General features: G+C 38.9%; 3 protein-coding genes and 1 long non-coding RNA gene across 10 annotated transcripts; 2 read left to right on the top strand and 2 right to left on the bottom strand.

The window, feature by feature from the left end:
- Positions 1–3,964: 3,964 nt before the first annotated feature.
- Positions 3,965–6,927, bottom strand: LOC115739049 (selenoprotein F). The gene is made up of 4 exons (XM_030671904.2): positions 6,642–6,927; positions 6,175–6,233; positions 4,641–4,822; positions 3,965–4,214 (listed from the first exon to the last, which is right to left on the bottom strand). Exons 1-4 carry the CDS (start codon positions 6,820–6,822, stop codon positions 4,142–4,144), a joined length of 495 nt encoding a protein of 164 aa, XP_030527764.1. The 5' UTR covers positions 6,823–6,927; the 3' UTR covers positions 3,965–4,141.
- Positions 6,928–9,976: 3,049 nt separating this feature from the next.
- LOC115739043 (putative pentatricopeptide repeat-containing protein At1g31840) lies at positions 9,977–15,060 on the top strand. 5 transcript variants are annotated; one of them, XR_007196690.1, is made up of 4 exons: positions 9,977–10,172; positions 10,680–13,169; positions 13,596–13,801; positions 13,920–14,035. XR_007196690.1 is itself a non-coding variant. In XM_030671896.2 (3 exons), the coding sequence occupies exon 2, from the start codon at positions 10,935–10,937 to the stop codon at positions 13,161–13,163; it is 2,229 nt and encodes a 742-aa protein (XP_030527756.1). In that variant the 5' UTR covers positions 9,977–10,187; positions 10,680–10,934; the 3' UTR covers positions 13,164–13,169; positions 13,920–14,035. The 5 variants fall into 5 exon arrangements, 1 of the variants encoding a protein (XP_030527756.1); XR_007196689.1 differs by having other exon boundaries at positions 9,977–10,187; XR_007196691.1 differs by having other exon boundaries at positions 9,977–10,187; positions 13,846–14,035.
- Positions 15,061–15,816: 756 nt separating this feature from the next.
- LOC115739045 lies at positions 15,817–20,446 on the top strand. 3 transcript variants are annotated; one of them, XR_007196693.1, is made up of 14 exons: positions 15,818–16,503; positions 16,627–16,772; positions 16,859–16,907; positions 17,027–17,173; positions 17,458–17,582; positions 17,691–17,760; positions 17,892–17,982; positions 18,356–18,425; positions 18,524–18,619; positions 18,725–18,824; positions 18,910–18,996; positions 19,105–19,199; positions 19,320–19,513; positions 20,335–20,446. XR_007196693.1 is itself a non-coding variant. In XM_048271304.1 (13 exons), exons 1-13 carry the CDS (start codon positions 16,452–16,454, stop codon positions 19,458–19,460), a joined length of 1,224 nt encoding a protein of 407 aa, XP_048127261.1. In that variant the 5' UTR covers positions 15,817–16,451; the 3' UTR covers positions 19,461–19,514. The 3 variants fall into 3 exon arrangements, 2 of the variants coding, with proteins under 2 accessions (XP_048127261.1, XP_030527760.1); XM_048271304.1 differs by lacking the exon at positions 20,335–20,446 and having other exon boundaries at positions 15,817–16,503; positions 17,072–17,173; positions 19,320–19,514; XM_030671900.2 differs by lacking the exon at positions 20,335–20,446 and having other exon boundaries at positions 19,320–19,514.
- LOC115739050 lies at positions 18,022–18,221 on the bottom strand. The gene is made up of 2 exons (XR_004015174.1): positions 18,166–18,221; positions 18,022–18,091 (listed from the first exon to the last, which is right to left on the bottom strand). It is a non-coding gene; the product is annotated as an uncharacterized LOC115739050 (long non-coding RNA).
- Positions 20,447–24,167: the final 3,721 nt, after the last annotated feature.

Genomic DNA, 24,167 nt, shown 5'->3' with positions numbered 1-24,167 from the left:
TACTACTCATGATCATTTTCAATGGTTATATGCAAAAACCGATACGTCTTTGTATGTTCATAAGTAGTTGATGTTGCTCTTGATGTTAATTTCAACATCACTTTCCATGTCTATTGTGATAGAGTAGTTAGTATACTTTTTGCTTTGCAAGTGGTAATGATCGTGCAAATTAGCCTATTATTTGAGGCTTCTTAGTCTCTCTCTTGTATCTGTTTTGAGGATCTTAAATCGGCCGATACCCATCAAGATTGGCGTATTTCAATCAACCATCGTGTCCCAGAATTTGATTTCAATGCCTGTTTCGTAAGCAAGATCCTTACTCATAAATTGGACGCTATGCGATAAGTACTCTTTTTTGGGGCCGTGGGTCGACGGGGATTGGTCCGGTTCCTCTCATAAGATGCCCTTTTCCTCCACCCATATAATGAGGTCGTTTGGGATTTGAACTCTTGACTTCTTCCCTAAATTGAAGCCGTCGGCACCACGGCGGTCTTTTGGGAAATAGTACGTCGAAAACTCGACTATTCTCGCGGCAATCTTTTTCCACCTCAGCATTGGATAATGAGCATGAGATGGACGTTATTGCTAGGCTAATTTCTCTAAACTCACAAGGGCATTTCGGTGGATATAGCTTTAGGGCCAATAACCAATTCGAATGTACACAAATCGATATCTCCACCTTTATATTATTACGTATGACTACAATTAAATTAATTAGTTAATTAATTAATTAATCTAGTGAGGCTCCTATGGTCCCAATAATCAACATAGGGGTCTAAGGAAAAGGCACAAAAAACCATGTAATGATTGGCATCGAAAGGATGCTTTATTCCTAAAGGTGATTAAACAACAAGACAAGGAGTTTAAATCTCTCTATTTTTTTTTTAAATTTTATTAAGTTAATCCGTTTTGATATAATTGGATGAAATGTCCTTGTTCCAGCCTCCTCCTTTCTTAATTTTCCCATTCGTGTGACCCACCACCACGCAGCTTGTCTTGTCTTAAGGTAACATCCACATTTCACATTTCTTATTTTAGTAGGTATTGCATAGGCAGTTCTAACAGTTGTTGATATAGTGAACTAACCAAAGTTTGGCATGTAGTCCTAAAAATTAAAATAGAGGTAGAGGGATTGGTAGCTGCTGTATCAGCTTTTATGCCCGGAAAATCATTTCATGGGCCTTCCTTCTGACGTCTTCGTTCTATTAATTAGGAATCTAAATGTTACTAATAATGTTGGGGGCCGAACAATCAATCATTAGGGGTCGGAGAAAAACAGAACAGACTAGAGGTTGATCGATCGACCATTTGTTCCGATACCACTTGTCGAGAGCAAGCGACAAGCGCCCGACACATGAATTAAGGCAGATGAGGCCTTAAGCTAAGTTCAAGCGTGAGTGGGGGCTGATGAGATGCACGTGTGAGCTGTGTTTTTAAGTGAAAGTGGGTTCAATTGGATATATTTGATGCGCTCAGATTTGGACTCCCTCTTGGCGATCTCCTCGCCTCATGTATTCAAGCACATTTATGTTGTCGTTCGAATTTATTTTTCATACAGTAGCCACTATGCAAATTTGCGTGGTAATGTCCTAAGACAGGGTTTTCGAAGTTTGATCATCCTGAAAATTCCATCAAATGGTTATAAAAATATTCTATTTTTCCGGCTCTCAATCTGGATATAATTCTTTTGCTTGTCATTCAGGTCTTTTCTTGCTTAATGGACATATTTTATGAGCCAGATATAATAACATAGTTCATGGACGGTCGTCGGCCTTGTGTGTGCATGCACGAAACAAATAATACGACAGCAAAAGCATGCATTTTCCACATCAATTTGTCTAGCAATCTAAAGGGAAAAGCAGTCTTCATTGAGCAGAGAGACTAGGCATTAAACAGGTAATTAGCATCGGTTTCATCTTAATAGAAAAGGGAAAGGGCTAAGGGGCACATATAAATCTCGATACATATTCTCTCAATGTAATATATATTTTTAAAAAAATCAGTGACACGTATTGTTTTCCAATCAATGTGGCATAAACAAAGACGTATTGAAGGAATACACGTTAAGGAATGGGAAATTGTTCAATCCGTCCTAAATCGATTGTATGAATGCCAATTCAATTCTAAACTTTTCAATTTCGCCAATATAGTCCTAAACCTTGACGCGAAATTCCTATGAAATCCTCTTGATCAATATTTGCCGAAAATTGTTAACGTGGCGGTGTGCCGCGTTAAACGGTTGGCAATTAGTGAACTGCCACGCGAACGATTTCGGATGAAAATTGATTGGAATGATTATATTTAAATTTCGCATAAAGATTTATGATTAAGGCGACAAGATTGAAAAATGAATGACTAAATTAACATCCGTAGAATAGATTTAGTATTGATCGGATAATTTTCTAAGTTAAGAAAATCGGTGAATAAATGATGCCTAAAGATGATTCTCCCAAGTGGAGCAAGTAATTCCTTATAAGGTGAGGGCAAGGTCAAACTAATTGGTCAACAGATTTACAAACCTCATTGGTGGAGCAAGTGAACTGTAATTGGTGGAGAGCCGGGTCAGATTTTGCCATCAGTACAAGAAATGACGGCTCAAAGAATAAATAAAAATTTATTGTTTTTATTTGATTTTGGTGAGCGGCAGATAAATGTGCCACGTGTGATGGCCCGTAGCCAAGGTACCAATTGACGTGACATCAGGCCACTAAGAGATTAAACTTGGAATTAGACAAAAGTATGGGCCGAATGGGGTTGCCCGGGTTGGGTACTTCTTCGGACACTTCTGTATGGACCGGCTAGGTTGTTCACATCGTACGTTGCATTTTGCAAGTGACAAGAATTAGGGTTCCTTAATAAGTGATACTAAAATGCTCTAACGGGTCATGAAGAAAAGCATAGTTCTTGCTGATTCTGATGGAGGCAAGGCATCATCTGCGGTCAATATCAGCCCAACTTACTTCAGTAGTCTTTTGTATTAGAATGAGTGATGTTCTCGAACCGGCTTTCACACGGATATCTAAGTTCACCTTTCCCCGTCGAAAGCCGGTAATTTTCGTCGAGGTCTTGTTTAGTCCACCCAATTTCTTCCTGTCCATTGTCTCTTCCAGTTGTAACCAAGGATAAGTGAGCATTTTCATCCTCATTTTGTTCTTGGGCTACTTTGCTTTCCCCAACCTCCCACCACCCACCCCACCACGCACCCGCCGCCCCCCCTTCTATGGCTGTTTTGCAGGAAAAAGGAAAGGAGAATCACTAATATATCTGTGGTTGGATTTTTTCTCATGGTAACAAAAGTGGAGACAGATGTTTGTGATGCAGACGTTTCATGTTTTGTGACCTTGTGCATGAAAGCACCTACCTTGGAATCATTGACATAAGAACTTGAGAAGTCAGCCCTACTTGAATAGATGTACAAAGTCCCAGAAATAGAGACAGTGATCTTGATCGCCTGCCCAAAGTTGTTCTGGTTCTAGGCACAACAAGATGGCCAGCTCGTTTATTGGCTTAATTAATCATCTTCCCGTGAAGAGGGCAATCCAAATGGATCCTTTTGCCATACATAAAATGCAACATAGTTCGCTGAACTTGCGTTAGCTTTTCGGCACGATCCTTACACTTCAAAATCTTGCAACTGAGTCCTCCAACTCATCTACCATTTTCAATTAAGTCATTTTTCAACAGAGTCCACCCAATCAATAACAGGACGTTATATCTCAAACAAGTTCAACTGACACTGTTCGTGGTGGCACACAGTGACACTGTTACTAGCACGAGAGGCGCACAAACAAGCATGGCAGAGGAAGATGAGCAGAATCGATAAACAAACATCGCCAGGATTTTCTTGAACTCGTCGTATTTACCTTTGACGGGGGGAAAACACAGAAGATAGTACTAGTGGCTTCTAAAAGAATACCTAAGTATGATACCGAAATGGAAAACTGATATTTAAGGAAGAGAAAGCACATAGAATGAGAAACCTTTATCGCATGAGATTCTAACATAACCAGTCGTCAGAATTATAGAGAGATAAATATCAGGCATCTACCTTCCATACCAGAATCATTAGACTGCTTCAATAAGTTCAAACGGAACATCGTGTCTAATCTACAACATCGCCTCCGGCCAAACCTGACTCTTTTTACTTTGGCAAAACAGGTTTAAGCTTCTCTCTCAGAAACTGTAGGACATGTTCACGTTTCCAGTTGTCGATCCTGCCAAAAGGAAGAAAAGGTAAAACCAGTGGAAGGAAACTTTTATCTAGCTGCTTAATGCTATGTAAATATAAGAAGCCATTTTCAACGAGAAGCAGACCTATCAATCTATCATGTCCAGCAACGTACAAATTGGCCATAGAGTGATGCATATGGTGATTAGGTGAGTAATAAACGTTTGCTTCAATATCAGATGAACAACATCTCAAATCTCATCATCATCCATCTCGATATAAAGAAATTTTTTATCCTCCTCAGGGGTGAGGACAAACATGGCCTTTAAGGTTAAAAAACCCAACCAAGAACGCATGATATTCTCCTGCCACTAACATCCCAATATTGAGAGAGGTTGAAACCTTTTCCATTCAACCACAAGCATACACTGCCACATGGAAACAGCCGTTAGCATTAGCAGAAGAGAGTTACCTTATCGTGTCTTTGAATTGGCCATCCTCATCCAGCATGATCAATTTTGGTGGTGAGTTGAAAACATATTGGACTTTAACAGAAGGAAACTTGTCCTTCTCTTCTTCAATAAAACCAACAATTTCAGGATAAAAGACTAGTTTCCTCATACAAACTTCCAGTACTGCCCCAGAGTAAGTGATCTGCAGTCAGAACAGAACTGATCTTCGTGAAATACAAGAATCACATCCAGTATAAATCAATGCTTCATTATTTCATTTGACCTCCAAACACAATTTTCAGGAAATAATAAGCAAACAAGGCATAATGAAAACAGTTAACACATTTAATCAGAAAGAGACAACAATATCAACTTGCCCACTTGGGAAGCAATTGAAGTGGTAGACGATTCCTTAAGTTCCTCCATTCCTATTGGAACAAAGCTAATGACAAGAATGAGAACACAGGAGAGAGAACTAGAAGAAGCTGGAGGTCAGAAATTGATGCAAGAAAGGTAAGGAGACAATTATTGTCAAATGTCCAAAGTACTGTCTGTGAGTTATTCTTCTCCAAAGGTGCATTAAACAGCGGATAGGGCTTTGGCATCCATGCACCTCTCCCTTTGGTGAGCATGCCAAATGGAGCCTAAAGGGCATATTTTAGGATAAGAAGAAAAGGCTTATGGATGATGAAGTCTATAAATGTAGGTACTCTATGCAGTGAGTGTACTTCAATAATTCTTGACGATGATCAATTAGTGTGCTTAGAGAAATGTCTGATATTGAATATGAAAGACTCGGTTATCAAGGAGGATTAGGACAATTCAGGAAAATCACTAATGAACTTCCGTTGAGGTATAGGATCGAAAATCCAATCAGAAGCTGTAACTAATACAAAACTAAAGTCCATGTACAGCCTGCTATTGCTTGGTACAACTCATAAGATCTAGTACTGAGTTTCCAATCCTCCTCCTTTTTGCCAACCTTTTCTTTCTCTCTTTTTTCTTTTGCCCCTTCTCAACCCTTTAGTAACATGCAACTCGCAGCTCCTTTGCATCCACCAAAATGGTTTCTGTTAATGGCATTGGGTCACACTTGTTTCAATAAACAAGACTCCTGAGATTATAATGGAGGCAGAGAGAGAAAATTAAGCAACAAGTAGTAAATAGAGGTACGAGAGTGACCGGAGAACAAGTACCACCTCTAGAAGAAATGGGAAGGGTCAGATGTGCATACAAAGCCTGAGATTGAACTCCCATGGTAATGATAGGGAACCGAAAGAATCATGTAAAACTAAAGATCAATTATAAAAAATGGTTCTAAGTGCTCATTTCACAAACTATTTCCTCCATCCTATGATCTGCATCATAGTACATGTTTTTCACACGACACATTCACAAGTAATTTCTTCTTACAAGATCGAGACACTGCCTCCTCCTTTTTCACTCACTCAAAGTGCACTTGTAGATTAGCATTGTCATAGCACACGGATATAACCGTAAAGGAAAACGAAAAACATACATTTAAATACAAGCCCAGGAACTAATCCATCATACCTTGCTAGTCTCGTCATCAGAATCTTCGGTGCAACACTTCAAACAGTCAGATACTAGCTCTGCACCAAACATTACAAATTTTTTTATTTCTATCCTTTACACAAAGTCAGACTAAAAACATCTTGTTATACTCATTTCTCCGCCAAAAAAAAAAAAAAAATTAGCTGCTTTGATTCCTGTTAGTAATGAACACGAGAAAGTTGTCAAGTTATCTCATTGTTCATGCCCAAATGCAGGGTAACTTTCAGTTGAAAAGACATAAACCACATAATCATGATGTAAAGCTGAGTTTTTCAGATTTCTTCCAGTCGTTTGATTCAGCCACCCAGTTACTCTCGGTCCGATCAGCTCTTTGACCATATTCTTTCAACTCAGAATTCGAATATGATTACTCGGATCAAATGGGATCGACCCTCGATGCAAATCAATACGAAAGGTGGGATGAAACGAATCGGTAGGGCACGAACCTTGGTCCTTGACGTACTCGGCGAAGGCGTTGCAATCGGAGCAAAGGGCGAGGCCCGAGAACCCTAGATCCTCGCATTGTCGGGCGCTCAGCTGCTCTCGCGAAGACACGAGCGACGATGACGCGACGATCGCGAGCATCACCAGTCCATAACCGCGCACCGACATTGCTTCGAAGCTCATCTCCAACTTCGAGTCAACTCGCGCGAGTCAGACCCCGAACTTTGGCCAACTCTATACTCCCCTGCTCAGTGCTCGCTCGTGGAGAAAGGAAGAAGGATGGCCGTACGATCAAATAAATGCAGAATTAACTCCAGAATCTATTATCCCAGCTTTTTAGTGAGTTTTATTAGAATGGTATAATTGCTAAAAACAAATGGATTAATATCATGAAAAACTTTAAATCGATATATTTATAAAAAAAATTCAAATAATTTTTTTTACTACAAAAATCCCTCGAACTAGTATATAAATATGATAAAATTACCTCAAACTACTTTTTACCATAAAAAATCTCAAACTAATACACCTGTAACAAATTTACTTCAAACTAAATTTTTTGATCTTAAAAAATCTCAAATTGGTATATCCGTTATAAATTTATCATTCATCAGTTCTTGTTAAATCGAATTAATGCCACGAAAAACTTTAAACCAATACATTCATGGCAAACGGATGGTAAAAACACCAAATTGGTATATCCGTAATTGCCACGTGTCATTCAACTCAACAATTTAATAGTAAAATTAACCGAAAACTAACATAGGGCATATTTATCACAAGTGTAAATATATCATAAGTGTACCGGTTTGAGATTTTTTATAGTAAAAAAAAGTTTGGGACAAATTTATCACATGTGTATTCATTGAGGTTTTTTTTTGTCAAAAAATGATTTAGGGTAAATTTATCACAAGTGTACAAATTTAGAGTTTTTTGTGATAAAAAATATAATTTGGGTAAATTTGTCATGCGTATATCAATTTGGGGTTTTTCATAATATGAACTCAAAAGAAAATTACCTTCTACATTATGTATTTACTGGGCATTTACGAAAATTATTTTCAATAATTTAATTTAATTTCTTTGCCACTGTGTGCAATAAGATGGAAAATAGGAGGAAGTGATGGGAGGGACACCACCTACTAATGTGGAAGCGATTGCAATGGCTGGGAGCTTGCATTAAATAGCAACAACTTTATTTTCATAATTTATTTTCTCTAATTTATTTCATTGTACGTGTATTCGTGGTAAGATGATTGTTCAATATTACTTTATTTTCTTAATTTGTTTTCCTTAATTTATTTCAACGTTAAAATAATTTGCAGTAAGATGTTTATTCAAAATAATTTAATGTTATTTTTCTTTTGTATGCACGTAATCTTTTGTGTTTTTTAGAGCTATAATGAGGAAAAATCTCAAATAAGGACCTGCCCATGTTTACTCAAATAAGGATCTAGAGTAGACATTGATTTAAATAAGGGCATAAAATGCCGTTATTTTCTCACATAAAGGGCTAAAGTATTCATTGTTTGAGTAAACAAGTAAGGGTTTGATCTCACTCGCTTGAGTAAGGATATGAAATGGCTATGTTGGTTTTAAAAAAGGGCCCGATCTCATTGGCTAGTCAATGGCATTTCGTCCTTTATTTTTTCTTATTTCGTTGTTGTATTTTTTTTTCTTTCCTTTTTGTAGTGATCGATTTCAAGCGATGACCAGCACTAGGCGTTCTTGTATAGGTCTAGGCGAGGATGCTCTCGAAACCACAAGTAAGGGTCGGCCTCGATGGCCATAGGCAAAGCTGGCCCTCGTCAAATCTGCGCGAAGGTTGCCTCATTCAGGCCAGCGAATACTTGGGTAGGGCGACTCTTGCCAGAGGCCAGCAAGCACTTGCAAGGCCTTGCCTATAACTCAATTAAAAAATCAAGCCATTCCGCTAATTATGTCCAATTTAACTAACGAAAAACATTGAACTTTTTTTAATATTTTGTCTTTCTTATGTGGACATAAGGTTACCTAAAGCAATAAAACCATATCATTAGATCCGATTCCTAAACTTTACACAAAATCTTAATAAATTAAGTTAAAAAATAAAAAAGATCCATTAAAAAGATAAAACTCAAAAAATAAAAAAGGCTAAGACTTAAAAAAAAAAATTTTGGCCCTCCACCTATGGCCTCCGCCTCATTGCCGATGGGTAGCGGGGATGGTCGGCGGGGTCATCGGCGCTTCGGCGAGGACCGATGACGATCAACGACTAGAGATAAGGGCAGGCAACTATTGCCGACTAGAGGTGAGGGCTCATAGGCCCTCGCATCTCTAGGACAGGGAAACGGCCACAACTCTCACTCAATTGGGGAGGTGGCCATAGGCGAGAGGGCCTAGCACTCTCCCCTGTGTTTTTTTTTTCCTCTATAAAACTGTTAGTTTTTTTTTCTAATTTTTAATCTACTATAAAAAAATTCGGTTAAAATTATTTTCAAATGAAAATGCCCTTGATCTACTGAAAAATTTACTCAACCGATGAGGTAAGACCTTATTTGAAACATTTATAGCCACTTCAGAACATTATTTGATAAAATGATGGCACTTTAGATCCTTATTTGAAATTTTTCTATAATCAATTAAACTATATCTGTAGACAAAATTTCTTGATGACCCAAAAATTAATTTGAAATAAATTTATCACATGTATACAAATTTAAGGTTTTTCATAATATTAACTCTACCTTTTATTATGGGGTCATATGTATGTTTCCTTTTAGGCCCTACAACGCCAGCCTCTCAAATCTTCATATTTGGCATGATGGAATTAACAAAGGGATAATGATATAAATAGTCCATGAATTTTGTTCAAATGTGTAATGTAGTTCGTGAATTTTTAATTTAACTAATATGATCCACGAACTTTAATCCAATGTGCAATGTGATTTCTGAACTTTTAATTTGACCAATATGATCATTAAAATTTTAGGACATATTCAACTTAGGGTGGGCTTGGTTCAGCATTCCCAAGGGGCTTTTAGCCCTCAAAGCCCATTCTTAGAATACTGAAGTATTTGATTCAGTTTTAAGCCAGCATTTGATTAAATGTTGGCCTTGGGAAAGCCGAAAGCCCAATGCTTATTCAAACTGAACATGTTGCAAAATTTCAAGAACCATCTTCGTCAAATTAAAAGTCTAGAGGTCACATTACACATTGGGTTAAAGCTCATGGACGATATTGATAAAAGTTAATGAACTATATTATATATTGAATCAAAATTCATGGATCATTTGTGTGATTTTGCATTTAACAAATGGTGAGGATTTATTATCCGAAAAAACAAAGGGTGAGGATTTGAGCAGCGTGACGTGGCTGCCGTTGAGCAGCTGCCTCAATCACCGGTCTGCCACTTTACATGCTGTTCGGCTAGACCAGACGTAAATCACATTCTAGAGCACTTTTCAGTATCTCCCGGAGGCAATCTGGCTCTAAGGCATTGAAGTTGGGGGGGAAGAAGTCTCCTTTTCCAACTAAACCGGAGTTGCTCTATGTTCATCCAACTCAGGTTTGCCTTCAAGAGTTATTCGTATTGCGTTTTCCCGCGCTCGACATGTACGCGTGATTATAGTTATTGTTATTATTTTGGCATTGCGTATGGAAAGTGAAACGGGGTTGAGAATGGTTGAAATTACAACTTGGGTCTTCAATATTGTAACCATGAAACATCACTCAAGGGAGAAAATTGATCAGGACACGCTGCACACCAGATGCTTGGTGAAATTCCCGAGAAGGGTTTTCTGTTCTTTGTGGCGGAAAGCTTCCTTCCTTGCTTTGTTTAGTCCTCTGTCTTCTTAACAGGAGTTCAACGGTCGGTCTAGTATGAAATGATAACCCCAGTGAAGCTAGTTATTCCACATGCTCTGTTCACTTATTCCCTCGTTGAACATTTTCGGATGTTCCCCTTTTGAACTCCTTTTGCTTTCCTATTCTCTGATACGGTATGCTGGAAAGATGTCAACTGAAGTGCATTTTTCCTCTTCTATTGTTGTATCTGCAGGTTTGGCATTCACTATGATGGAGAGGAAGAGCGTGAAGGTCTTCTATTACCAAATTAAAAATCAAGGTTTCTATGTTGAACTGGACTCTGGTTGAATCAAAGAAAAAGTTGGTTGATACTGTGAAATGGTGAGGCAATTTCTCAATATCCAATGTGTGCCTAAGCACGATGATCGAAAAGATGCGACTTGGCCCTAGAAGCCTCTGCTCCAAACTGGCTCCTGTTATTCAGTTCTGTGAGTGATCAGAGCAGTTGATGGGATTTCACCATGATATGCATTCTTTTTGTGCTCTCCTCCATAAGTTGCTTTCCAAGAATATGTTTGCCCCTGCCAACAGAGTTTTTGACAAAATGATTGGTTATTGCATCGTGAGTTCTTCTGATTTATCTGTTCCAATTTGTGATGGTTTGAGGACGTATGGTGCAAATGGAAAATTGGGAGTGGCATGTAGCTTCTTGCTTGATGGTTACCGCAGATATAGAATGGTCAACCAATGCATGCGTACGTTTCACTATATGTGCGAATTGCGCATTGTGGTATCACATTCCTCATTATCAGGGATGTTGGATTTTTTGGTTGATGTGAATCGTGCTGATGAAGTTATCGGTATTTACAAGTCCATGTGCAAATCATTTGGAAGTCAGTGTCATAGAGCTATTTATGAGCATGTGATGGATAGGTTCTTGAAGAGGGGGGAAATTGAAAGAGGTTGGAATTTTCATCATGCGGTGATTGATGGTCGCGTTGTCCTCGATATCATAGCGTGTAACAAGATTATGAGAGCTCTTTGTGAGAGGAGTCAGAGCAATTTAGCTCTTCGATATTTGAAAATGTTACAAGTAACTGGTCCAGAGCCATCGGTAGCGTCTTTCAGTATTTTGGTCAATGGTTTCTGTAAGGAGGGTAGGCTAGACAAGGCATTTGAGGTGAATGAGCTCATGGCAAAGAATGGTGTCGATCCCGATCTTGTAACTTATACTATTCTCATTGGTGGTCTTCTAAAAGCTAAAAAGTTGGATAAGGGTTATGCTCTTCTCTCGGAGGCATTGAATAAAGGTATTGAGTTCGATGTAGTGACTTATAGTTCGATTATGGATGCATTTTTGAAAAATGGAGATTTGAGAAGGGCTGCCGTGTTGCATAAAAGATGTTTGAAGGCTGGGATCAAACCAAATATGATCACGTATGGCATTCTTATCAATGGGATGTGTCTGAATGATAGGATAATGGAGGCATGTGGGATGTTTGGTCATATGTTGAAGCTTGGTTATGTACCTTCTCTCTGGACCTATAGCAGTCTTCTCGGAGGCTTGTGCAAATTTGGATACTTAAGGGATGGTTTTAGGTTGTATGATGATATAATGATGAGTGGTGAAGAGCCTGATATCGTTGTCTATAATGTGCTAATAAATGGTCTTTGCAAGCGAGGCTTGATGGCTGATGCTCTCAGATTCTTTTATCAAAGTGTTGGCCATGGGCTTAATCCGAATGTCTTTGTTTTTAACTCCTTGATAAACGGCTGGTTTAAATTAAGATGTATTACAAATGCTCTAAAGGTGTATAGCCAGATGGGTTGTTATGGCGTAAGACCTGATGTTGTGACTCAAACCATGCTCATAAGTGCGCTTATTGAGTTGGGAAGACTGAATTATGCTTTGCTTCTTTTTTTCCAATTATTGAAGAAGGGTTTCTCACCAGACGTTGTAACTTATTGCACTCTTATTGATGGTGCATGCAAGCAACATAACTCAACTCTTGGGTTAGAGATTTTCAAGATGATGCAGTGGAATGGAGTGATAGCAGATATTGCTATATATAATGTTCTCATTAACGTGTTGTTTAAGGAGGCTCGTCTAGGGGAGGCTCTGCAGCTTTTTGATCAAGTTAAAGAAAGAGGCTTAGAGCCTGATATTGTGACATACAATACTGTGATCTGCGGGTATTGCTCTTTGAAAATGCTGGGCGAGGCTGTTCAACTTTTTGAGAAGCTTAATTATGGACAACTAAAACCGAATACCATAACATTTACAATTCTAATCGATGCTCATTGCAAAGAAGGTAAAATCGATGGAGCAATGTCTTTGTTCAGAGAAATGCTGGAAAAGGGTCCAGAACCTAATCTCATCTCTTACAGTTGTCTAATTGATGGGTACTTTAAATCTCAGAACCTTGAGAATGCCTTTGAACTTTATGAGGAGATGCTAAATAGGAAGATTTCTCCAAATATAGTTTGTTATAGCATTCTTATTGATGGTCTTTGTAAAAGGCGACTCATGACGGAAGCAGCGCTTGCGTTTTATTGTGCTAAAGACAGGCATTTAGTGCCTGATGTAATAGCATATGCCATTTTGATTCTTGGCTATTGCAAAGTTGGAAGTATAGAGGAAGGCCAGATTTGGTATGAACGCATGTTAAGAGACGGGATAGTGCCGGATGATGTCATGAAAACAACAATTCTGGAGCCTTATCTTGAGCTTGATTAGTTCTGAGTAAGCATTATAATCCTTTTCATTTTGGCAACTATTATAGTAGAATCTCTTGGTATACTTATCTGTGAAGTCGACTGGGTGGATTCTAAATGCAATGGAGAATTCACCTTACTCAGTGGGTTTAGTTTATTGGAATGCTTATATGACTACCCACAGCTGCATTTGTCATTAGAAGATCATTTTGTTTTGCTTTTCACAGGATGCAAAGTTAATTGTCCGCTTGATTTCTAGTTTTTCTTCAGTTGTTTTTCAAATCCTATTTGTATAGTTGTACCTGAAAGATAAAATGTTATAGTGAACTGGTTTACCACTTTTGAAGATACAGAATTAAAGTCAAGCATCTCCTTCGAAATTGATTTTTGTCTCTCTTGTCAGTCGCGCTGGGTGTATCTCCCTGACAATGTGTGTCCTCATCATTGTTTGTAGATTTTTCCCTACAAATACAGTTATGGATCTCGTACATGCATTCATTGGCTGGACAACGTTTTGGAGAAATAGTTGGAAGTTCATATCGCATGGTTTGGAGATGCTAGCAGGGTGAGGGACCAGAGCTTGATGCATCTAGGGCGGGCACTGCGTTTTTTTGAGCTGGCTAGTACTTTCCTTCACATTGATTATTTCGCTTTGCCAAGGTGTCAATTCTGGCTCTTCAAATTGATTATTTTACTTTGCCAAGGTATCAATTCTGGCTTTCTTTTTTCTTTTTGGGTTGCATCTGCTAAGATGGGCAGTATCATATTTATCTAGCAGAACTGGAGAAGGAATTGCAAGGCCAGTCAGTGATGGGGCAACACAAATATTGACGAGGATCGTTGGCTAAACCATTGTGGAGAGGATGGGCGTTATCCTTATTCCTGCTAACCATTCAAAAAATCCTTGGTATGGAATCGCCCACTAAAACCATGTATTGTTTGAGATATTGTTTCTCTCAACTACCATACCTTTGTGTTGAAACGCAGATTAATGCATCTGGCTGTCTGAAAAGAAAATAGAGGCAGATGGTTAGGCAATGATAACTTTGATCTTGTATATATCACATTGTCATTCAGGACTGTGATGTTTCTATTTGGAATAGATGTTCAGTAACAAACTCATCTTGGTGCATCAATGTTAACTATTCCTAATAATCTTGTGCTTGCTGCTTCTGTGAAATCGTAAGAGGTTAATGTCTCATTAGGAATGAAAAAAAGAATGGACCAATGGAATTTTAGCAAATCAACTGATCATTTACTGTGAAATGTGAAATATGGGCAAAGCTTGGGAGAAAACATCTGACCATGTTCCAGGAACCACATCTATACTGTCAAATAGTAAGCGAGCAAATTGTGTGGACGCTTGCTGCTTCAGAAGGCATGCATGATAGGGTAAGTCATGACTCACTGTTTCATGTAATGTTTAGTACTGTGCTGCACTTTTATGGCAATGCGATGTTTTCTGAGTTAAATTTCATTTACACCTTTGTCCTGAGTTGGATCAGAGATCTTATATCAGAATTGGTGAAGATGAGATTTGAAATGCTATTCCATGTGACCTTGTGGCATGTGCATTTTCTCGCCTGTAAAACACATGTTTCTATTTTGAGACAGCAATTTATGTGCATATAATTACCTTCAAGAATAAAGCCTACCATTCATTTTTTCGCCAGTAGCTTTACTCTTTTTCCCTTTTGGCAGACTTGACAATTGAGACCGAGGGTTGGAGCCTCTTTGACGAAGTAAATTAGGTGCCTATCTGTCATGGGCTGGCTTCATCGAAAGAAACCTGGTCAATATCGAATACCTTCAGTCATGGTTGGTGATTGATGATGGAACAGCCTATTTATTTTTGTCGCCTACTTTGTAAAATTGTTTGATATCGGTCTTCCGTCCTCTAGTACACTGATAATTTTCTGGCAGTGGACATGGTAAAATGTGTTCTCCTTTTTCCCTCTTTAATTCTATCTACATTTTATGGGAATTCAAGTTTTTCCACAGCACTTTTTGGCCAAAAAGAGAGAATGTGGAACAGATCGCTTGTTGTCCAACCCTCACCTTTAGGCAAGGGGAGAGGGTTGGGCAGCCGTTACCTAGGGTTGCTTCAACGGCCCGAGTCTTTCCATGTTAACTGGCAAGGGTCGTGGCTGTCATCGCCCATGATCGGAAGTTCGGTCCCGACTACTGTCATTCACTGCTAGCAAGGGCCATTGCGTTTGTTGGTTGCCCCCATTTTCTCCCTCTTCTGTCTGTTTAGTTTCCCACTTTGTTTAATGTGTTGAATATTTGTTTAATAATGAAGTAACTACAGGTGATAGGTTTTAATTAGTCACATCTGTAGTTGCGATTGAATTAGCGATTTTTAATGGGTAACTAGTTTGGCTAAATGAGTAAATTCTCAAAATCTAAAATAGCAAGATCTTTCTCCCTTGTTATCACAATGAAACATAAAATTTGTTATATAGCAATGAGTCACTTAAAACAATCACCGCTCCGCTTCAATTTGATTATTACAATAAATAAGTGCACCATCGATTGATATGACTTCATTTTGATTCGCATTATATAGTCACTGAACAGTCTCATGTCAATGATGTAATAGTCAAGCAAGGTGCCGTCGATACAAATCTGCCCTGAAGGCAGTTGATATAATTTCCCTATTTGTAGTCCATGAGGTCTCGTTGCCCAATATTAGTTTACATTTGTAGGACATGCCCGACTTGCATCCCATTGGATCTCGCCGTCACTTACGATGAACGTGACATCACCCGCAAGCTTTCTTGTCATTCGAATCCATTCCATTTCTGTTGCAATTCGATATCCCCCCAAATGCAACTCAGAACTTTCGGTATCTTATTAGCCACACTTGATGCTATCTTTTATGGGACAAGATAATGAATGGCATGTCGATGTTAATTTAGGCATTGACCGCACAATATCATGAGGCAAATAAACAACAAATTTCAATCACAACATTGAGCTAATTCACAAAATCTTGGACAAAGCTAACCATTCCACATCCCATTTTCCTCACCTTCCCCACTTCTCGGACACAGCAAAATCTTCAATGTCAAAGAGATATTTATGCATTGCTTCTTGTGAAATTTCTCGAAAGAAGTTCTGCTTAAGGGCCTGAGTAGGTAATTGGGCTTTTAGGGTGTTTTATCTTGTTCCAAGTACTGGCCCTCTATGTAAGCCCAATGTCGTTCTCTCCGACCGCCAAATTCTGCAGCAATTATGAATTTCATCCATCTAAGCAGGGGAAAAAGAAAATATCCAACTCCCTTCTTCTGACGATTTTCATTTGGACATGGCTTGGAGCTGCTTCTCATGTACTGCTTCAATTCCTGTGCAACCCCAAGGTTTTTGTTTCTTCTTCGCCACCGTCTTCATTACAACACACTCATTTAGTTTTCTTGCTTCTCTTTATCGTTTGTTATTTGGTAGTGCATTATAACGACGTGTTTTATGTGCTATGACGACAGTGAATTTCAGACCCAGTAACCAGAAATGCCTTCAGGACGTCAGAAACATGGTGAAATCGCTCGGAATCCACTCAATCAGGTCTTCTCCCGTCGATTCTCTCAAGAATGGAAACTGGGTCAAGCTTATTTGCGGTGCTAGTTTCGAGGTGATTAAGGGTTCGAGCCTCAAAATTCTTGCGTTCTGTGCTTTCTTGTTAAGCTTCCTGAGCATCTCGGTGTTGTCTGTTTCCAGGATGTAGTTGACATCAGGAATCTTTCTCTGGTTTACACTTTAGCTGGAGGTTAGACATTTTCAAGGCCCTTTCGTTTGTGTTTTGGAGTTGTTTCTCTTGTCTCTTTGTTACGTATGCTTTGTGACGGTGACATGATTTTGAATGGGGAATCTGGAAATCATGTGCAGTGGACTGCATTGACTGTGCTGCCGATGAATCAGTGGTGAATGCAGTGAACCAGGGGATTGAGGCGGCGAGAGAAATCGTGGAGGTTGGGAGGCCTTGGGTGATGATAAGTGTTAATGATGACGAGGATCTTCACTTTCGCAAAGCTGGTAAAAGCCATTTTGAGTGAAGCACAACCTCCTCATAGGATTGGCTACAAGGAAATTTGAGCCTATGCTGTAATTTAGAACAATCTAGTATCAAAGTGAGGACCTTAGGACATAATCTGGTGTAAATATGGTTGTTTGAGCTAACTGTGGCTTAGTATATAGATGACTTATAGTTCCTAAATATGAATAGCTATGTTTGATTACTTGTGCATCAAGCTGGTTTTGCAAGGGTCAGTTAAAAATGACTTGTGATTTTTTCATGAACTTAAGAATCTTTTTGACAGAGTTTGATCCAGCCGATTGCCCCCAAGACTGCTCAAGGCCTTGTGAGATTGTATGTCCTGCTAATGCAATATCACTAGAGAAAGAAAATCCTCAGCAGGCCATCTTTGGAATACCAGTGATGAGGGTAAAAAACAGGTCCTTGTTCTCTATCTAGTTCACCAAGGACTCAAGCTAGTCGATCTTGGAATTTTGTAGTTGGATTCTGCGGAAAATTTGATATGGGAATATGCAGGGTGGTGTTTTGACTGAGCGATGTTATGGTTGTGGGCGATGCATTCCAGTTTGCCCATATGATAAAATAAGTGCGTTTCCCTCCTTCTCAAAGTGCCATTTTAACCGCCTTGCTTCTTTACGCGAGGTTTCCCAATCCACATTTTCCCTGCTGTCATCATTTTGTCATGTTTTAATGCTAATCACCTTCAATTTGACTTAGGCGTGCATACATACGTAAGAGATGCTGCTGCTACTTCTGAGCTTTTGAGAAGAGATGACATTGATGCTTTAGAAATACATACAAGCGGAAGGTAATAGTTTGGTGATGAATGTAAAATCCTTGTTTTTTAATGGGACTGTCTTAAATAACCTGCTGTGAATGATTGGGACTTTCTTGCGGCAACTTTTCCCTGGTATTCCCTTGAATTCTTGACTTTCACGTTATCAAAGGATTATTGCGACTTCTTTGTAGCAACTTTTACCACAGTCATAACCTTGAATTCCTGATGTTTGAAGTGAAAATGATATATTTAACATCATGACATTCATGCTGTCAAACAGGAAGGTAAAGAGACCAACAACATCTTGCCCATCTGACATTGGTCTTAATATGTTGTGAAGATAAATAATCTGGTTTATCCAAGTATGTGTCCTTTTTTGAGACTTTGATCCCCTTTCTCGCAGGCAAACTTTGCACTTTAAGTCACTTTGGGATGGTTTGGGAGACGCGATCAACCATCTGAGATTAGTTGCGGTGAGTAAAGAACCTTTACATGTTTGGCCAGAATAAAATGTTAGTTATTTGGGTACATGCTGAGTGGATAGATAACTTTTGCGCTTTAAGAAATCCAGGTTAGCTTTCCCGATGTTGGGGATTCATCCATCTCCACAATGAATGCCATGTATTCAATCATGGAACCTGGCCTACGTTGCTTTAATTTGTGGCAGGTGCACACGACCTTGCTCTAAAACATCCTATTATCGCTTTTCCAGGACCCACTGTGTGTGATATATAGAGGCATAAAACAGCTGCTTCAATGTGATTAATTGCAGTTGGATGGCCGTCCTATGAGTGGGGATATCGGACGTGGAGCCACAAGGGAATCTATCACCTTTGCTGTTCGTCTGGCTGCTGCGAGTGACAGACCTAGGGGTTTGTAAATTTTATGTTCTCTCTCTAGTAGACATATTCGTTTTATTTGTAGAATGCCTAGTATTGCTTTACTCTTCTAATGTAGGTTTTCTTCAATTGGCGGGCGGCACCAATGCTCATACGGTTGCTGGACTAAAGAAACACGGGCTTTTCCAAACTAAATCTGTTTCTGGTGTTGCCTCATGTCTTATTTCTGTTCGCTCTGCCATTTTCCTTTTTTTCTGTTTTTTTTTTCCATTCATGTCTCCTGGTTTTAAGCTAATTCCATTATGTATATTAGACGAGAATTTCAAGGATGGGCAATCAACAGTTGGATCGCTCAGGCCATTGGATGCTTCTATTGGAGGCATAGCATATGGAGGGTATGCTCGCAAGGTTAGTGGATCGACCATATTCTTTTCAGCTTGTCCATTGAAAGGGTACTTCCTCACGCATGCTGGTGATCGGTGAATTCAAGTAAAAGATAGGGTAAACTTGGTATTCGCTCGTGAACAGGTCGTCGGGAGGATTCTCAGCTCTATGCAGTCACAGCATGAACTGACTTGTATAGAAGAATCTCCAGATTATCTCTTGAAGGCGCTAGCGGAGGCACTTGCTTTAGTTGGAACCGTCAAATGCTACGAAATCCCTTCTTAGACAGCATTAAATGTGCAACTTGTGTCTCAAATTTCAGTAGCTCCTATTGCCCTTCATAGAGAAAATTCCAAAAAAGGGCATGAGGTCCTTGTATTTTCTCAAATAAGGATTTTAAGTTAATCCTGTTTCAAATATGGGCTTGAAATGCTTTCATTTTTTCAAATAAGGGTTTGAAGTTAATATTGTTTCAAATAAGGACCTGAAGTAATTATAAATCTAAAAAAAAGGCCTGATTTAAATGGCATTTTCGTCTTTTTGCTTATTTGATTTTTTTTCTTTTTTATTAGACTTTCCTTTTTTTCTATTTCCTAAAAAATTAACAAAAAAATGTAAAAAGGAAAAAGAAAAAGACAACATACACAGGTGGGATGGTTGCGGCAGCCACCCCACGATCCCAGGGGGCGCAAAGGCCGGCGGGGTCGCCGGTGTCTTGGCGAGGGTCGACGACCCCACCCCACCAACTAAGGGTAAGGGTCGACGAGGGTTGGTGGCCCTCGCCCAGATCCGAGAGAGGCCTTGACCCTCTTCCGATTTTCACGAGGGTCAGAGGTGCTTGCCTTTGGTCGGTGGGGACATCGGCCCTTGTCGAGGAGCCGGCAACCCCGCCGACCCCCCATTAGCGGTGGGCTGGCAGCCTTTTTGCTTGTGTGGTTGTATTTTTTTTTTTTTTTTACTTTTAAAAAATTGAAAAAAGGAAAAAATGAACAAAAAATCAAAATGGAAAATGATGAAAATGCTCTTTAGGCCATTTGAACATATTATGCCATTTCTGACCCTCATTTGAAACAAGGTTTATTTGGAGCATTTATTTGAAAAAACGAGAGGACTTCGGGCCCTTATTTGAAATTTTTTCCCTTTTATGTGAATTTTGATATTGGATTTTCAATCTGAAAATTTACTGGTTTGAGTTCTTTGTTTACTTTCTCATGGATTATGGTTCCTTCTCTCACGCCAAACAAGCGACACAAGAAAATGTCCATTTATGTATTATGCATTGAATTTTCTCAGCTAACATTACAAATTCTTGCAAGGGATTAATCATGTCCTTTACATCACGGGTCCCATAATTTGCCACTCACATCATGGCGACAGTTTTTTGGCTGCAGGATAGTACTTGCGGTGCCTGGTGAGTCGAGAACACCAACCAACCTTCCTTTTATAGATTGTTCCTGTAAATAGTTTTGCGGTTTGCATCTTCAAATCAGATTGTACCATGCCCGGTAGTTTAACTTGGAGATCTAGTCCCTTGAGTGACACATACAAATCACTTTAGTATAACAGCTAGTTTCGGCATGCTGTGTTCTCGTCTAGAGAGTAGCATCAGCTTCTGATCTATTTATGCATGGGAGACCAACCCCATCTTCGTATATCCTCAAAGATGGCATTTGTTTCACTTCGGAATTTTGAGGGCACACACTCTTAACGCCACTTCAACGGACTAGTTGTGTCATTCCATTTACAGCACTTACTTTGTAACCTGATGTCACAAAGATCCACTTTTCAGCTGCCAAGGGTACGAGAGAATTCTATTCGTCACACATGCATGTGAAGTGACTCGATCATGTATGTGTTCCGTTCTTAACTTCCTTCTCGTGGGCCGAAGATGGAAAGATACTCATATGATTCGAGGGAAAATTGAACTCTTTTCCATGCGTCTCCATTTTTTTTTTCATTATTTAAATCGAACTGAATAAAAAATGCACGAAATTTCGGAGTGATTCTATTTTCGGTTCGTTTTTCCGATTCGGTTTTGACACCCGTCTGACTTATGTTGCTGGGGAAGCATTTGCTCAGCATTAACATTTCGCTAGATTGCCAATCAACGGGCACGATGAGTTATATCATGTTCGGGGTTCGGATTACCAGCAAAACAAACCCCATACCCGTCTCGAGCTCTATAAGGCTTTGTAAATGATTTCTCGAACTTGTCCCATAACTCTCAGTATCATATTATGCTTCGTTTGTTTCGCGAAAAATGAATGATTGGAAAATATCTTTTCAAAAGATGATCGCTTATATCGCTTGCAAAAGTGAATGGACGAAAAATATTTTCATTGTCTCTACAAAAACAATTTGTTGTCGATAATGCATTGACTAGTTATTATAAGTGACACACATGATCATTTTTACTAAAATATTTTGACTCTGTTTGTTTCGTTTAAATAATTCGAAAAATATTTTCCTAAAATTGATCGGTAACAAAAATGAACGAAGAAAATTCAGTTGCGTCATCCATTAAAATGTTCGGACAAAAATTATTGCCGACAATAAAAATTTTATCCATTGAATAATTATTCCAGACAATGTAAGTGATCATTTTTCAATAAGTGTTTTTCAAATCATACATTTTCCAAAAACAAATGGAGCCTAAGTGAAATGCCATTTTATTATATCAGTATATATTTTATACTTGAACTTGATCATAAACCTTTTGGTATTTTCTTCCTTAATGTATAAGACATGGAATATCAGTTTGTATCATAAATGTAGTATACTATTTATAAAAAGTTCACATTGTAAATTATAACCATATCATTAATAAAGGAAAACCATGTTCCTTAATGCATTTTATATGTATCGTATACTATACTATAAAAATGTTCACACCGCGTCAATGCGCGGACACTCCACAAAGCAGGTGGTCCTAACGTAAAAGGCTTCATGCAGAAGTTACCTATTTGCTAACAAAAATATTTACTAAAAGATAGCAAAAAATCGAAAAAAAAAAAAAAATCAAGTTTAGTAGCGGCAGTGAAGGCCAAGACTCTATAACGATTTGCTGACAACTTGGTGGTACCTACCAAATTCCCAAATGTTGCTTTTTTTCTTGCCGGTACTGTTGCTTTTTCTCAAGTCAACTTCCCAAATGTGAGACAAAAAAAAAAAAAAAAAAGCAATAGATTTATCCCAAATCAAATTGAGGGACCGATCTTGAATTATAAAGGATGTTAGTTAGGTTCTTTTTCCTTTCCCGTTTGGGTACTTCACTTGTGAGGTCGTAATAGTAGTCTTCATTGCTTTTCTTACAAGGAGCTAAAATGAATCTTACTCTATTGAAGAGTCAAAACTCAATTTGGAGGGAAAATGGCAAATGCCTAATGGTGCTTTGACCCTATAGTCTAGGGGATATGGGTTTGCTTATATAATGACTTGATATTAGATAGGTCCATCCTTGGAAATATGACCAATATAATCCCTTTAAATTTATTGTACTTATGCCAATTCACTTTTAAATCTTTCAATTGTGCAAATTTGAGTGTTCAACATTTTGACTATTTGCCAATGTAATCCTTTCGGTTAATTTTGATAAGAAATCGCCGATCCCGACGCCGACCATCCAACGTGTCATGGCCGGCGCCAACATGGACAATTTTTCAGTATAAAACTTTATTTTTTTTATTATTATTTTTCTTTTCTTTTCTTTCTTTGTTTGTTTTCTGTTTACAACTTGGGCCGGTGAGGATGCCGGCCACGAGTGAGGGCCTCCATGCCCTCGCCCTAATCTAGGCAAGGGTCGACGCACTCGCATGTTGGCCGACGGGGGCATCGCGACCCTCACCAAGATCCGGGCAAGGACTTTGGGCCTTCAGCTAGATCTAGGAGAGGGTATTGCAACCCTCGCCCGTATTCAGGTGAGGTATCACGACCTTTACCCCGACCAAGCGAGGGCATCGTGACCCTTGCCAAAAAACATGCAAGGGTTCGACCCTATGCTGGATTTGGGCTCAGAGGCCCTCACTTGTGGTCGAAGGTGGGTAGAGGCCCTCGCCTAGATCTTGTTGGCCCACAATTGGGAAAACCGAAAGCAAAGGAAAGAAAAAAAAAAAAAAACAACAAAAAGCTAAAAACATTGAGTAAAATTAAAAAAATTGTTCACATCGGTGCCGATCGTTCGCTAATCGTACCATGTAATATGGGCGACGTCCATGCCAATGATTTTTGGTTAAAGTTGGTTTGATAGACTATATTGATAAATCATTAGAATATTCATGAGTGAATTAACACAAGTACATTATGAACTTTTTTTGATGATTTTTCTGTCCGTCAATCATGGAACCTAGAGGCTCACAATCACAAGTCCTATTAATTGAATCTGATGGATGAGTTGTGGACTGTGTTTAGCACACGTGAGTAACCATTACTCATGTGACTATTCCAGCCCGCAGCTTATAGCTCCCAAGCACCACCGTCGACGGACTAGATCTCCACGCCACCGTCGGTCGTGACAATTATGTACGGTGTTCCTTAAGGCATCGTATATGTGGAATTCTATCATGTATCGTGTTTTATACATAAAAAATACTCACACCGCGTCAATGCGCGGGACTCTAAACAAAACAGCTGGTTCTAACGCGGAGGGCTTCATGTAGAAGTTACATATTTTTGCGCTAAAAGACGAGTCAAGGCCAAGACTCTACAACGATTTGCTGACACCTTAGTACCAAATCGCAATCTATCTGATTTCTCAAAGTCATACGAAGGTCAGGAGTCGTACAACGCTTTTTACTTGCACGATAATGTTGCTGCAACTTGTCATTTGATAATTCTGCAAATGTCTTTTTTTTTTTTTCAAATAACCAGAACAAGAAACAAAAAAAAAAAAGAGGTTCTTTATATGTGGAGTCAAGTCAACTTCCCAAATGAAATTAACGGTCACGCACGACTTACCGACCTTGAATTATTAAAAACGTTAGTTAGGTTTTTTTT

The sequence above is a fragment of the Rhodamnia argentea genome, chromosome 10 (assembly GCF_020921035.1).
Source record: "Rhodamnia argentea isolate NSW1041297 chromosome 10, ASM2092103v1, whole genome shotgun sequence".
Taxonomy (NCBI): domain Eukaryota; kingdom Viridiplantae; phylum Streptophyta; class Magnoliopsida; order Myrtales; family Myrtaceae; genus Rhodamnia; species Rhodamnia argentea.
This window is presented reverse-complemented; position numbering and strand designations above follow the sequence as displayed.